This window comes from Serinus canaria, chromosome 1, assembly GCF_022539315.1.
Source record: "Serinus canaria isolate serCan28SL12 chromosome 1, serCan2020, whole genome shotgun sequence".
NCBI classification, from domain to species: domain Eukaryota; kingdom Metazoa; phylum Chordata; class Aves; order Passeriformes; family Fringillidae; genus Serinus; species Serinus canaria.
In genome coordinates, this window is record NC_066313.1 from 36802787 (window position 1) to 36817834 (window position 15048).

The following is a 15048-nucleotide window of genomic DNA, read 5'->3' on the forward strand; positions in this document are numbered from 1 at the left end:
CTGAATTGCTGTCTTTCTTTGCTGTCGTATGGCTTGGCAGGGACAAGTTTGTTAGAGCAGTGCTGTTCATTTTCTAGGGCAGGATTTTAAAATTGCCTTCTCTTTTCAGCTTTGTTCTGCTGCAGTTGAACAAAGTGGTGGGTTATTGTCAATAGAATTAGGCCAACACTGAAGGCTTTTGAAAACTCTATTTTGAGAAGCTGTGTAGGTGCTGAAGACAACAGTAACCATAATTAGTATGTATTTGTGTAGCACAAAATTGTCCGTCTAAGAAAAAACATTCATGGTTCTTTGAGGCCTGGTGGAATAAATATGTGTGTTCCTTATGTCTTGTGCTGTGTGTAGGGTACAGAAATAGAGGTAATGGTATCAACAGCAAGCCTAATAGCTTGTGGTTACGTTAAAATACAAATTCAGAAGGTGCTTGATTGCAGACTTCAGGTGGTGTCCAGCAGCCAACTTATTTTCCAGCCAAACTGGGCCCTGACACTGAGGTACCACGTGGTCTGGGTTGAGTCTCTTTAGCAAGATCCGTGTATACATTTCAGAACTTTGGCATCAGGGCTGAGAAGTGGCTCAGCCTGTGCAGAGTGAGATTTTGCCTGGGGCTGCTTCCCCTGGCTGAGGCTTCAAGGGCTGCCTGTGCAGTGGATGGAGAAATGGAGATGGGTTGGGTGAGGGACTCTGCAGGCATACCCTCACTGCTGAGACATCCTCCTGGATTATCTTCCAGCCACTGCAAATTATGATTTGGGTGTATTAAAGAGCTGGCTGCTGACAGCAAGCCTAGCTCACAAGCAGATCCACTACCAGCTCACTGCTTATTTTCCTTGATATAAGTGTGGTGAGTGATAGATGCCCTTAATTGGGGAGTGACACAATGAGGTCTCCCAGTGGAGGACGGCTTTCATGGCTCACTGTGATTGAATGGGACTGTGCCTCCAGCAGTTTTGCAGCAGCACTTCCTATTCCACTTGCTGAAGCCACTCAGGGATGCTGCTTTGCTCACTTCACTTCCTCTTGCCTCCCAACTCAGCTGATCCACTGGTCTTTCTCTGAGCAGGGAGTGGTGTTCAGAGGGTGAGTAATGCATCCCTTGTGTTTTCTTCAAACCTGCCAGCTTATGCTTCTCAGCCGTGGTGTTTGTGGGAAGGGGAGGCAGGGAGAGGTTGGTGGCTGCTGAAGTATTAGCTGCACACCTAGGCAAAAATGCTGGTTTTGAGTCAGTGCTTCCTTTGTGCAACCATACCAGACACGTACGTCTCTGTTGAGAGAAGGCGAGGAGACAATTTACCCAGGCTCTGCTGCGATTGTTGGCATTTAGGAGTCGTGACTGTCCAGTTAGAACACTATTAATAAACCATGCAGTCACTAGGTGAAAGCTCCTGTAAGCATTTCGAGGGCGTGCGGCTCTAACACTTCCCCCATGTGTGTTTTCCCACAGCCGACAATGCCAGCCGCCCTTCCCGCCGCCGCCGGCCCAGCAGCACAGCCCCATGTCCTCGCAGGCCACCGCTGGCCCTCTGCTCCCAGGCTCCTTGCCCCCGCTGCCGGCCCCTGTGGCTGCCCAGACCCCGACGCTGCCGGGCCAGCAGCTGACACCCGACGCCTTTGCCATTGTGGAGCGGGCACAGCAGATGGTGGAGATGCTCTCCGAGGAGAACCATGTGCTGCGGCAGGAGCTGGAGGGGTACTATGAGAAGGCAGACAAGCTGCAGAAGGTAGGTGTAGAGATTGGGATGGAGCCTGGCCAGGATAACCATCTTGCTGCTTCTGCCTTTGGGCAGCTGTTCTTCATAGTTGTGTCACTGCAGTGGGGATGCACCACTGGCCACTTCTAACCACTGCCTCTCCGTGGTGGTCTCACAGAAGGGTAATCCTGTGCCCTGTGGGCTTTACTGCCTTCGGCATGAAACAGAGCAGTCCATCAGATATCTCTCAACTGGATATTTTCCCCTTCCATCTTCCATGCTGGCCTCACTGGAGCTTTCCCTGGAAGTCTCCCATGGGCAGTATGTTCCTGGTACAGCAGGGTCCTGCACCATCTGCACAGGGGTTAGAGATGCAAGTGAGAGCCATATGAAGAGCACATTCTCATCTGTCGCAAGCTGTCTTGTCCAGAATAAGCTCATGTGGTGCTCCACACTCTTTGGAAGTGTAACAGCCACTTAGCCCCCACCAGTGGGGCTCTCCATTGTTTGGGAATGGATGAACTGGGTTGTCTTCGAGGCTTTCAGTTACTACTCGTTTAATTTCTAAGAACTGGTGTTAGACATCCATTTGAACAGTTGCTTCTAAAAACACTGTCCCCTTATCTGAAAGAACCATTTGATAAAGATTTTGCTTGAAACCCATTTTTCTAAGAGATCCCACATGCTCTTTTCTATAAATATGCAGATTTTTTTCAGCGGAGAAGGATGATGTCTTGCGCACTGCCTGGGGTGAGAAGATAAAGAGTTGTATCAAATGAAGTAGAAGTTGCCTAAAACTGAGGCTCACTGAAGACAATTCAGAGATGCTCCCCAGATCTGCTGGCTTTGGGTCCCAAGGGCTCGGACCAAATAATTTTTTTAGGACCTTACACTACTGTTTCATTTATGTTTTCCCACCACTTTTACACAAATGAGCTTAGACTGCAGGTCTTTTCTCCCAGAATTTAGGAGTCTGTATAGGAGCTCAATTTTTTTTTGTATGCTGTGTGGATCAGGGTGTTCTCTGAGACACCCTTCATAGAAGAAGAAGCAGCTCTCAGAGACCATGTCCCAGCCTTAGCTTTGGGAGAAATTTGTGACAATCTGTTCAAACAGATTAGGAAAAAGACCAAGTGTTTTGTGGCTGCTGTCCTTTCTGCTTCCTTCTCTGCAACAAGATGAGTTGAGTTTATTCCCAGAATTTCCTAAGCTTAGTTAAAAAAAAATTTCACAGCAACTCTAACTATTGATGAAGAAATCTGCAAAAACTTTATTACTAACTTCGTGTGGCCTTTGTGGGCAAAAAGAAATATTTCAGCTATTAATTTTACAAAAGCTGCGTTGTTCAGTGAAAGGTATTTAAGTGTAATGCCCTATAAATATTCTGGTTTCTTTCACCCTTGGAAATGGTTCTCTCTTTATCTTGGATGCCCTGCAAGTCTATTGCATCAGACACCAACAGAAAGGTATTCAAGCATGGGCTGAAGTCTCACTTCAGTCAAAGTGTGGACTTGAGTCCCATTGACTTTGGGGGAATGTAAGCGAAGTATTAAAGTGAAACACATACTCAAGTGCATTCTTTCTTCAGGAAACCAAATCTCTAACATGTGGTATCCCTCCCATGCTGCTTTTGCTGTATTTGAACACAAGGTCAGGCCAGGTCTTCCTCAGTTCCCACAAACATTGCCTCTGAAAATGTGATTGAGTTAAAATATGTACTTTGGATGTGAAAACTCTTCCCTCTTGTTGCAAGTGGAAAGGTCAGGAATGAGTACTTGTTTGTGGGTAACAATTTCATTCTAGGTAGGACCAGCTTCCCATCACTTTTATTTGTTACAGAATAGGAGAAAAAGTTAGAGAAAGTCAGCCTGACTTGTAGGACTCCCTGGGCATTTGTACAAACAGATCAGTTCTGAGGGTTGTCACATTCTCAGTTGTATGTGAGCAGACTTTTTTTCTAGGGAGGTACAAGGTGGTGATGAGTCCCTGTGCTGTTTAATGAGTTGCCTCATTTTCTTACCTAAAAAGAGTTGGAAGAGGAATTGTGTGCATTTAATTTTGAGCTTTTTGGATGATTTTCCCTTTTCTGAGTAGTGTTACCTTGCTGAAGTTTAATTGCCAGGCTGGGCCAGCTCTTCCCCATGCCACATGTGTGGGTTGTTTGAGTGGGTTGGCTCCAGGAGCTACCAGGCAGAGAAAAGGCTGAATTGTTTTGTTTTTTTTTTTTTCTCCATGGAAGAAGGAGAAGGAAATCCCAGAGCTGTTGAGAAACGCCAACACAATTTATGGCTGTTCCTCTGCTCTCCTTTAATTTTGTTCAGTGCTGATGGAGCACTTGCTGCAAGAAGTTTTTGCCTCCAGGGCTGCAGGCGGTGTGGTGATGTGTTTTGGGAAATACCAGCATATAGAGGGCCAAGCAGAGCCCTTGTGGTAACCAGCTGCATTGGGCCAGACTGTTAAGCTGTGGAAAGCCACTTTTGTGCTGGCAAATCTGCTCTGCTGTGGTAGGAGCTGTCTGGAGAAAGCATCTTCTCCTGCAGATAGTGGCTTACCAACTCCCTGAACAATTCAGAGAGAACCAAATTAAAGCATCCTGCTAAGGACATTGTTCATATGCCTCTAAAGCACTGGAAGGCTTGGGGCATTGACCACCTCTCTAGGAAACCTGTTCCAGGGTTTGACTACCCACTCAGTAGAGAAATGTTTTATCATGGCTAGTCTGAATCACCCCACTTGTTTCAGCTTTTGTGCTTGTGAACAAGCTGGAAACAGAAATTGGGGAAGGTAATCAGGTTTCCCCATCATGGCTCTGCCAGGCTTTCCTTGATGTGTGGTTTGGAGGTGCTGCCTGCCCGTGGGCTGTATCTTGACAGAGTGGCTCCAGCATTGTAGGAGGTGCAAGTCCAGGCTATTGGAGCCTCGCTGTGGGTTCCTACACACCCAGTGGGGTGACAGCTCCAATGTCCCTGAAGCTTTCATTCTGCAAGTGCTGCAGCTGGAAAATCATGCCTGAAGCTTACTGAGAGAGATGTAACTCTTCAGCAAGTGGAGGTGAGCTTGCACCCTGGCTTCAAAAATCATGAATCTGTCCCACCCATGACTCAAGAGGCCAAAAAAGCACCAGATTTAGAAAGGTACGTGGGAGGCTATGTGTGTCTTTTGGTTTTTCAGCCTGTGCACATTATCAAGCCTTTCTCCACAAACACAAGGGCCAGGCATGCAGGAACAGATTCCCACATCAGCATTGATCATCTCTGCAGCAATAATTTTACCAAAGCTGTATCACTTAACATGACATTATCTTATTAAAAGAGTTGGATGGATTGAGCTGAACAGCAAAACTCTACCCAGGACTATTCTTCTGTCAGTCTTTTGGGCTCAGGTCTTAAGATGCAAGTTCACCACTAAGGGATTCCTCTGCATACCCTGCCTGCAGTTGGCCAGATTTCAAGAAGATTGAAAACCCAAAACAATTGGTTCTGTTTGTTACAGAGACTTTCTCTTGTATAAAGCAGTCTTCAGTCAAGGATGGAAAGGAATGGATCACAGTGGTTTAAAAGTGACAGGAGGCCAGAGCTGAGCCTACAATACTTTTGGTGGCATTCAGAGCTCAGAGATAAGTTCTGGATCAGGGACCTGTTGAACAGTAAATGTTGCCTCCTACACCCTTTCTAGGAGAGAATACAACCCACACAAGTACACCATTTCTTGTTTTTTCTCCTCTTGGGTGGCTGCTTTAATAAGCAGTAACCTTGGACATAGACCAAAGGCAACCAAGCAGTTCCATCAAGTCTAGCCCACCTCAAGCTTTTTGGGAGATGCCAGTGGGATGTCCTGGGGCGTTGTGACATGGTGACTTGCCCCACAGGGTGTTTATAGGGGTCCCCAGTGCAGGAGCCACCAGCATTGGTGGGGCTTCAAGCCATTGTTTGCCAGGGGTATTGGTCATTGCAGAGTTGATAGCTGGCGTGACACTGGACATGAGCCTTGCCCTGACCCCTTGTATTATTGGAATGTGCTGGGCAAACACTGGAACAGGACACATTCCTGCAGGGCTTTAACAGGAACTCTGTCTCCTTTCAGTTTGAAATTGAGATTCAGAGGATTTCAGAAGCTTATGAAGGTTTGGTCAAGACCACCACTAAGAGGGAGTCCCTGGACAAAGCGATGAGAAACAAACTCGAAGGAGAAATTAGGAGACTTCATGACTTCAACAGGGATCTCCGTGGTACGTTACAGTTGCTTGTGGCTTTTTTCCCCTTTGGTTGTCATGGTGTTTCACTAACAAGCTCCAGAGCAGCAGGCTTTAGAGGGGTGGCTTCACACAATATTTAGATACACGTCATGAGAAATAAGGCCCTGCTCATTGGCATTACACAAAACTGCTGTTACCCTCCTGGTGGCAAAAAAACCTTCTGGCAAAGTGTAAGGATTGGCTCCAGATGGTGCCTTTGTGTTTAACACTTGAAAATATGGATTTGACAGCGAGGCCACCAGTCACAGTATCCTGTTGTCTCAAACTGAGATGCCTGCCCACTCCTAAAGAGCTAAAGAGCGAATTGTAATGTAGAACATTTAATTCGCTGTGTTACCCATGAATCTCCAAGGTCAGTGCCTTCACAGGCTAGTAGCCAATGTCAAAGGTTATCTCTTTTTTAAAAAACTGAAAATTGAGGTTGTATCCTTTTGAGAAAGGAAATGGAGGATATGTTGGGTAACTATTGCCCATCCAGGTTCCTGATGGGGGGTACTTTGGTACTCACTGCTCCTGCAACGAGGTGCGTTTTTCAAGCTGACTTATGTTTTTTGCAATGGTGTAAGTGGGACACATTGTCTTTTTGAAGGGAGGAAGTTTCTGAAGGCAGAACCTTTCCAGGGGAAGCTGTCCTTGGCTGCAGAAAATGCCTTCTTTCCCAGGGCATCCCCAAGGAGTGGTGTCACTGGGCTGGGGGCTCCTGTTCCCCAGGATGTCTTGCTGCACTAGGGGCAGCTCTTCACTGCAGGAAAGCAGTCATCTCCTTACACAGTTGGGTAATTCAGATTGCAGATGCCTTGTGCATTTTGAGTAGTGTGAGACATGATTGCCTGGGCATGTCAGCTGTGAATGGCAGAGACTTTCCTCCCAGTTTCTGTGAATCTGAATAACACAGCTTCATGGAAGAGGTCAAAGGCCTCATCTTTTATGTATGTGTCGGCCTCCATTTTAATATCCTCCTTCAGAGAGTCTATTTATACTTCTCTGCTGGCATGCATCTTATTTTCTTGGTTGGCCTGCAATTTTATATACATATATTTATACTTGAAGTATTTCCTGTTTTTTGCAGAACGACTGGAGACAGCCAATAGGCAGCTGGCCAGCAGAGACTTCGATGGGCACGAGGATAAGGCAACAGAGGGCCTTTATGCCACTCAGAGTGAGTACTGTGCTGATCTGTTTGGAAGATGCAGATATATATCTATATATACATGGAGGTATACATGCACACATGTATACATAGTGGAGTGGAGGTGAACACTTTGCTATTAATTGTTATTCTGCTTGTGGCTTGGTTTTACTCAGCTAATTCATCACACAGTCTTGTTTAAGTTGCAGACTGGATTGTTTGGGGTAGGGTTTTTTCTCTCTGAGCACCAGAACCAAGCAGTGGGAGTTAATGGTAACACAACTTAGCTTATTTTTGATAAATATTTATCTGAAATTGTGAAGTGTTGCTTGCAGAGATAATCTCTAAAGATGCATGCTTTTTAGAGAAGCCAGATTCTTCTCTTGGCTGGGAAAAGCTCAGAACGAGCTCTGCTGACTAGTTGTCGGTGCCATGGTTTGACTAACAGCAGAAAGAGCAGAGCTTAACCATGCTTTTTGCCAAGGGCTGAAGTGACAAAGATTTTACAGCTTCTATTGCTATGGAAGCATCCATTCCCAATGCATTATAGGCTCCCATAATGACTGGCCATAGTGCTGCTTATTTCCTTGCCATGCACTGATGGGTGTGACCATACAACCTGAGCAGCTGGATGCCGTGTGGCTGTGTGTGGCTTCTTTTGTGTCCTAAGCATCTTCAGCATGCTTCCAGAAGGGCTTGGCCACCTGGAAGCTGTGCAGTATCTTGTGAGCTGAAATCCCAGTGAAGCTCATTGCTGTGTACAGCTCATCCTTCTGTTTTATCACATCAAGAGCTTCCTTGGAAGATGAGCTGCTACTGCTGTGGAGAACCATCCACTTCCAGTAGCATTGCAGAGCTTGGTATTATTCAACATGCCTCACCACCAGCCCTGCAATGTCCAGCAGCTGCTGCAAATGCTGGAGAGCCTTCTCCTGGCTCCCACCAGCAGTGATGATGCCAGCACAGCTGATTGTTTGGTACATGTGTGCACAAACCAGAGGAGAATCCAGTGATCTTTTCCATGACATGTTAGCTTTGCTGTATTAGCAAATGGCATCAAGGTGTGTAGATACTGCTGCAAATGCAATAGGATGATCTCTTAAGGAAATGGCATTGCTGTATAAATCTTGTCATCCTCAGGAAGAGTTCAGATGGGATAAGCTGCTCAGTAGGAATTGGAGACTGGGAACTGCTCTCTTCACGTAGCAATAGCCTGGCAGTGTTGCCATATGCTATTAGCTACAAGGAGGAGTTAAATCCCCAGGATGGACTCGGTTTGAGTTCTTTTCCAGTACATAAACATGCTCTGTGTTTCTACTGATAAATATCTAGCAGTGAAACTTTGTGCTGTGCACTCAGCATATTGCTGCAATCAATTCACAGCTTACAAACAAATATAGCTTCTGGGATCCTATCACGTAAGAAGGTCTGGATGCTTGGAGTGTCTCCTGGCTAGGCCAGCGAGCTAAATGTTACTAATGCAATGCAGAGTGCTTCCAAGAATAGAAAAATGGACACATGTAAAGCAGGTCCTCTTCAGTCATGTTCTTTGGGCTGCTGGGACATGCACAGTACTGACCTCGATATCAGAGTGTCTGCCTAACAAACACCCCTCTCAGAGTCCATAAAAGGTTCTGCTTGGAAATCCTCCCTTGCTCACTGCATTTATACCCTGATGTTTGTTGTGTGTCTGAGTCCTCCACTGGGGCAGACTGTGCCTGGGGTTCAGTTGTACCTCACTGCTGACCTGGGGGTTTTTGCAAGCACAGTTTGTATCTTCCTCATGTCTCTTAATGGGATGCACAGGCAGAAAACTGAGAAGAAGGAAACTGAGTTTTAGCTGCTTTATATACACTGAGATTGAAATAGTCATTTTACAAGAAGAGAAAAAGGTTTGTTGTGAAGGTGATGTTTTGGTTTTATTACGAAGGTTATTAAGTAAATGCAGGTTAGTATATGCAAATGTAAATTTTCATTAGGAAAGCAAAAGCAGATTTCTAGTTCCTATGTTTTTGGAAGACAGCTTGGAAACATGACCCAAGTTATATAAGGAGACTCCAACATCCACAGTTTCCTAAAAGTTGTTATTTTTAAGCCACTCTGGTGATGAGGTGAAGAAAGAAAGATAAGATTCTTGAGGCTGGTAATAGTGCATATCAATTTTTCTATGGTAAAACTCCAGTATTGGGAAAAACTCCCAGAAAAAGAAATCTGGCAAGGCAGGATGTTCAAGGATCATTTCTCAGTTCCTTGCAGAGCTTTCCATTAGCAGAATCTTATTCTTTGCAGTAGTAACAGACAAAGCCAGGCCACATGCCTCTAAGTATTGAGTGCTAGACAAGTCTGGAAAATACTCACACTGTATTAGTTTAAAGATGATTATGTGATGTTTTGTCAGGGAATGGGGTTTTTTAAGCAAAGCCATGAAGCAGCGACTGATGGAGGCGTATGGGCCCATACAGGCAAGAGAAGAAACATTTAGGAGGAGGCTGAGAGATGCTGTGGAAAGGAAGAGGCAGGAAGATTGAGGATGGTTTCAAGGGCATAGGGCTGAGAGAAAGCTTACAATGCAGCTTATTATCCTCATATCTTGGGAAAAAAATGTTTTGGTGGAGTGTGAGATTTCTGTGTGTTTTTTTGGATTTCTGAACTGTGAGAGCACTGTTTTTTCAGGTGTCTGAGACAGATTGAGATCTGTGCCCATCCACATGGCTCTGCATCTGTTAGTAGGGATACAGGGACAGTTTTAGCAGTGTGTTGATAGAGCCTTACATTTTGTAGGAGTGTTCAGTTCATGTGCCATGAACTTGTGCATATATCTCTGTCCCAAATATCCCAGGCAAAGAAATGTTCCCATTTCCAGACTGGAAATAATCAGGAAATAATATGCATTGCTGCTCCAGGCCTCCTTTGGCCCAGCTTTGTCAGCATCAAACCACAGCTGCAGAGGACTGAGTGAGGCTTCGACAGATGGACAGTAGCTCTGCTGCAGGGAAATGTCTGGGCCTGGCAACCTGGCCCTATTTGATGTATAGAGAATTTAGTAAAGCTGTGGAAAACCTTCTCCTGTTTGGCTGCTTGGTGTAAATACTGAATTATTTATTTTGCTTATTATTATGGGGTGGATACCAGCTGCTGAGAGGTCTTTGGAGCAGGCAACAAGGTCCTGTCCTCATTTCAGATTCCTTATGACAGTCAGTCTGGGGAGGCTTTCAGAGCAGGAGGGCCCATCCTGCTCTTGATCCCCTGTCTCACAGCCATGGCTGTTTGGGAAGGTTGGGCCACTGGAGTTGGCTGGGACACAGCTTGATCTAGGTGAGCAGGAGAGGTGACTCTTGTGCCCCATCCTGGTGCATCAGCTGGTCCAAGGGTGACTGGCAGCAGCTGCCATGGTGTACACCTATGACCAGGGATGGCAGATGGCAGAGCTCCTCCACACACTTGCCATGTCAGGAGCTGCAAGAGTGACAAGAGGCTAAGGAAGTCCCTCAGTTTTCACTGAGGAAAGGCATGGTCACTGGAAGGCATCTGTGGAATTAACAGCTGTGAGTGAAGAGCCACCACTGGGAAATGAAAACCTGCATAAGTGAAATTATTGGAAGTGCTGCAAGGGATATGCTATGGGAACCACTCTTGTTTGCAGGAAATCTCTTGCAGCCAAATTAGTCTCCGGCTGCTGTAATTTGATACATTTTCTTCTGCTAGCAGTGGTCATTTTGTAGTAGCAAGGACTGTCTTTAAAATACGTCCATGTTGCCACTCTGCAGCATCAGAGCAAGGCAAAAATCAACTTGGGATGTATTGAGATGGTCAAATAAGTCGATACTTGGATGTAATGTGTGCTAAGGTGGGGGTCACATCTGAGTTACACTGAGTCTGTGTCATCTCATGCCTGTATCTTTTTGTCTAAAGTTTCCATTTCAAAGCAGATTCCAGACTTGTCTACTTTTGATGCACTTGCCCAGCCTGACAAGTCAGAAAGCCTGTTTGAGAAGTACTGAAGCAGCCTCCTTGCTTCATCCCCTTTCCTCTACCTAGCCAGAACACAAGTGTAATATCCACAGTGTGTGGAGGTACAACAGTCAGAGGCAGTCTGTAGAAAGATGTGAGATTACAACTGTTGCTGTGAACTGCAACAGTGAAGCCTTTTGGGAACTCTTCTGTAATGGGGTATGGCAGTGATCCAGCAGAACACAGAAATAGTTATTATTAGTTAAAAAGGTGTATGCAAGGGTAGTGCAGTAAAACAGTGTTTTTAGACTTTAAGGATACTTTGTTTGCACTTGAAGAGAATTTTAAGTATGTTCAACTAAGTCCTTCATCACAAAAAATTAATGCAAGTAAAGAACTTATAAAATGTACTTCTAGGATTTTACAGGATGAAGGTGACATGGAGAAGTGTTGAGAGCTGTTCAGGAAATTTTTCTTGCCAGCTTTCTAGTGGTGATTATTTTGTGTATTTGTGTATAATTTGTCCTCTTTTGGCAGGATAGAAAGCACAATGCAACAGAGTAGGCTGAGGACTTCAAGCTCCATGAATGGAAGTTGAAAATGAAGATCCCAATAACTGTTTTGCTATGTTCTCCTGATGTGTAACGTGAAACACAGGTTTCAAATCCAGAGCAGAGCATGTGTAGCCCCAGCATGAGGTGGTGGAGTGGAGGGCTGAAATAGCATTCATCTTCCGGCTTCCTCACCCTCTAATGACATTAGCTCCCTGATAATTTGCCCAGATTTACACTCTTCTACAATAGATACTAATGTTCCTTCTGGCTAATCTGATTGAAGTAAATATTTTTGCATTGAAGGAAGAGGTCTGCATGTCTAATATAAAATCCCATGCCCAAAAGGGAAGAGGAAGGCCACTATCATCCCAAGATGGCTCATGGTTGCAGTCAGTGGTGTGGTGTTCACAGCACTCACTGGGCTTTGCCTGTGGGCTTTGCAGGGACCAGCATGAGGGTATTGCTGCCAGCAGTTTTTATGAGGAGCTGAGTTCCTCCTTTTAGGATAAATGAGAAGACAGGTGGGTGGGTTTGAGCTCACCTCATCCACTTTTGCCTTGTACACATGGCTCAGCTTGTGTCCATCTCACCTTGCTGCAGGCACCTGCTGATGGTGTGTGAATTAAACCTGCTCTCATCCCACCTCACACTAAGGAAGAATGTGGCCCTGCTGGGGATAGTTTAGGTCTAAAGTGGAATGACTTTGGCCATGAGAAGTTGTCTGACCCCCCCCTTGGGGAAGGTGGATGGTTGGGCTGCCAGCTTGAGTGGCCACATTAAGATGGCATGGACTGGATGTTTGGGACAGGTTTCCCATTTTTCAGTGTTTTTGAAACAACTTTTCACTTCAGTTAAAAAATAATAAATTATGTAATGCTTTGTTTTAAAAATCAAAAATCAAAACAACATTTAATTGATGCCAAATAAATTTTTGGAGGAAGTTTTCCTTCCTGGAGGTTTTCCAAGTATCTATTTTTGTTGTCATTCAGAACAAAGGCCAGATTTTGAAATTTCAGATGTCACTGAAAGAAACCTCGATCCCCTGCTCACTCTAGTCATTAACTGTTTGTGTTCTGACATCAGGGATCCAGTGATTTGTCTGTGACACTTGTGTTCCCAGAAATGGCTTCTCAGCACCATCAGGGCAGAAGCAGATGGAGCCAAGCATTTCCCCAGGCAGCTTGCCAGCAAAGTCAATGGTGGGCCTGCAATTTGTTGCTGAAGACAAAGATGTGAGCAGAGCAGACTGAATTTAGCCAGTTGTTTATTTTTTTACTGTTGTTTTAAATCTTACCCAAAAAAGGGATGATTTTCAGCACAGAGGTTATCTACATGCTTTAGTCTCACTTGTAATGCTTAACAGAAGGGGAGCACTGGTCACTGAATCCTTAAGTCCTGCAGGTCTGGAAGGTCACCCAGGGGCCCCATAGGCCTGAAATGGCTCCCACAGCCTCCCTTTTCTCTGCATGGCCAGAGGAAGTGTGTACAGAGGCCTCCATCATATTCTTTGTTGCTGTTTTCCCCTCTTTCCATTTTCAGGCTGTCCAGCACAGATTTGTGTTTACTATTTGGCTTCTTCAAATTTTCTGTGTGTCATGGTCTCCATCTTTGCAAATCAAAAGCACGAGGCTCAGCACAGCCCACATCCATGGGGCTGAGGTTTCTTGCCCATTACAGAAGGCAGCAGAATTGAAGGTGGCAGCTATAAGCAGCTCTTGATGCAGGGTGTAGTGTAAAAAAGGAGTAGCTGGTGCAAGCCAAAATGTTTCTGGGGGATGTGCTAGCAGTTCAGCAGAATGGAAAGCTGTGAAGGAGTGCTGGGGACCACAAGCTCTGCTGGTGCAGATGCAGCCCAAGCTGCCCCTGGTCTCTGCTGCTGGTGTAAGGCTGGGCACTGAGGGGCTGAGCCCTGGCAGTAGGAGCTCCTTGCCCGCTGTGTCTCAGCACTGTGTTGTGAAGGCTCTCTGCTGCTTTTCAGAATTTTTGTTATCCTAGGGAGGTGACAGCTTACATCTGGTGTGTGGTCTGTGAGCTGTCCTCACAGAGTGGCTCTTGTTCTTGTCTTTCAGACAAAGAGAATTTGAAGGAGAAGGAAAAGTTGGAGATGGAGCTGGCAGCTGTGCGTTCAGCCAATGAGGACCAGCGGAGGCACATCGAAATCCTTGACCAGGCCCTAAACAATGCACAAGCCAAGGTTATCAAGCTGGAAGAGGAGGTGAGGCATGGGCAATATTTCTGTGCTCTGAGGATAACCATGGCTCATGGTTAGACCTTTCTCCATCCAAGTCCTGATTCTCTTCTACCCACAGGGTGCTGGGTCTTTCTGTTTCCCTTGCACTTGCCCTTTTATAGAGAAAAGGTGTAGTTACATAATACTGAGCCAAACAAGCAAGCAAAGGAGGCCATAGTTGTGTCTAGAGCAAAGCCTTCAACATGGAACCAGGAACAAGATTAAATTTAACTTGCTGGTGGCTGAGGAAATGGTAGGATTTAGCAGAAAAATTGAATAAAAAACTGACAACTCACTGGCCTGGGACTGTGATAGAGACATGTGGTGTTAGTGCATCCCATTTCTCACCAAAGAATACCAGGAAGCTTTTGAGATGCACACAGCAGTGCAGGACTTGGTGACTTCTCATCTTACAATATCTGGCTGATCTGGCTGGAAGCAGACTGACTGACCAGGACTTAGAGCTACAGGTTATACTTGAGAGTTGAAGAGAACCTATCATACCATGAGACCCAAGAAGTGCAAGAATCCCAATAAGTAATCATATAAGCCTGATAATAAAAATAGGTATTCAGAGAGCAAGCAGAATCCCATGCACAGGGCGCTCTTTAAACTGACAGACAGAACAATACCCAGTAGTTGGAAGCTGAAACTAGAGAAATTCATAGTGGAAATAATGTTCAGTTTTAACTATATCAGGAGTGACATTATCAGTTCTCCATTACTGGTGAAGAAAGTCTCAATTTATTGTATTCCTTAAGGACCTTCAAATCAGGAGGTGTGGATCTAGTAACTAGTTGAAAGTCTATGCATGCTAGCAGATTGGGTAAAACTGTCAAAACAGGCCTTTTTGACCTTTCAGACCCCTAAAATCTCTATTCCTGAGACTAACAGAGGGAGAATGTTTTATGGGAACTAAAAGGAACCTGATCTTTACTGCCTAAGTGGCCACGTCATTGGTGACAGGAAGGCTGTTGATGACCCCCCTGCCCTAGCAGATTAGGTTGAGGTTCAGACTGTGGCACAGACTGTTGGCAGGATCTTGGGCAGCTCTGTTCCCCTTCAGAACCTCATTTTCCACCTGCTCCCTTCCCAGGGCTGGCCAGGGGAGCGAGGATGAAAGGGGTCTTGTGGGGAGCAGAGAAAGCCTTTCCCAAATGCTTGCAATTAACTTAAGTGCCATTCATTGTCTTGGAAAGATGAAGGAAGAAATGACCTCTGTGGTTTTTGAATGTTTT

At 45.4% G+C, this 15048-nt stretch overlaps 1 protein-coding gene across 4 annotated transcripts in view; it reads left to right on the plus strand.

Annotated features, from left to right (window-relative positions):
- The window catches only part of AMOTL1 (angiomotin like 1), a 74498-nt gene that overhangs the window by 43459 nt on the left and 15991 nt on the right, over positions 1 to 15048 (plus strand). For all 4 annotated transcript variants that reach the window (XM_030234419.2, XM_050970985.1, XM_050970988.1 and 1 more), the window contains 4 exons: positions 1445 to 1721; positions 5775 to 5919; positions 7016 to 7105; positions 13650 to 13795. In XM_030234419.2, coding sequence (XP_030090279.2) covers positions 1445 to 1721; positions 5775 to 5919; positions 7016 to 7105; positions 13650 to 13795 — 658 coding nt within the window. The remainder of the gene's footprint in view (positions 1 to 1444; positions 1722 to 5774; positions 5920 to 7015; positions 7106 to 13649; positions 13796 to 15048) is intronic.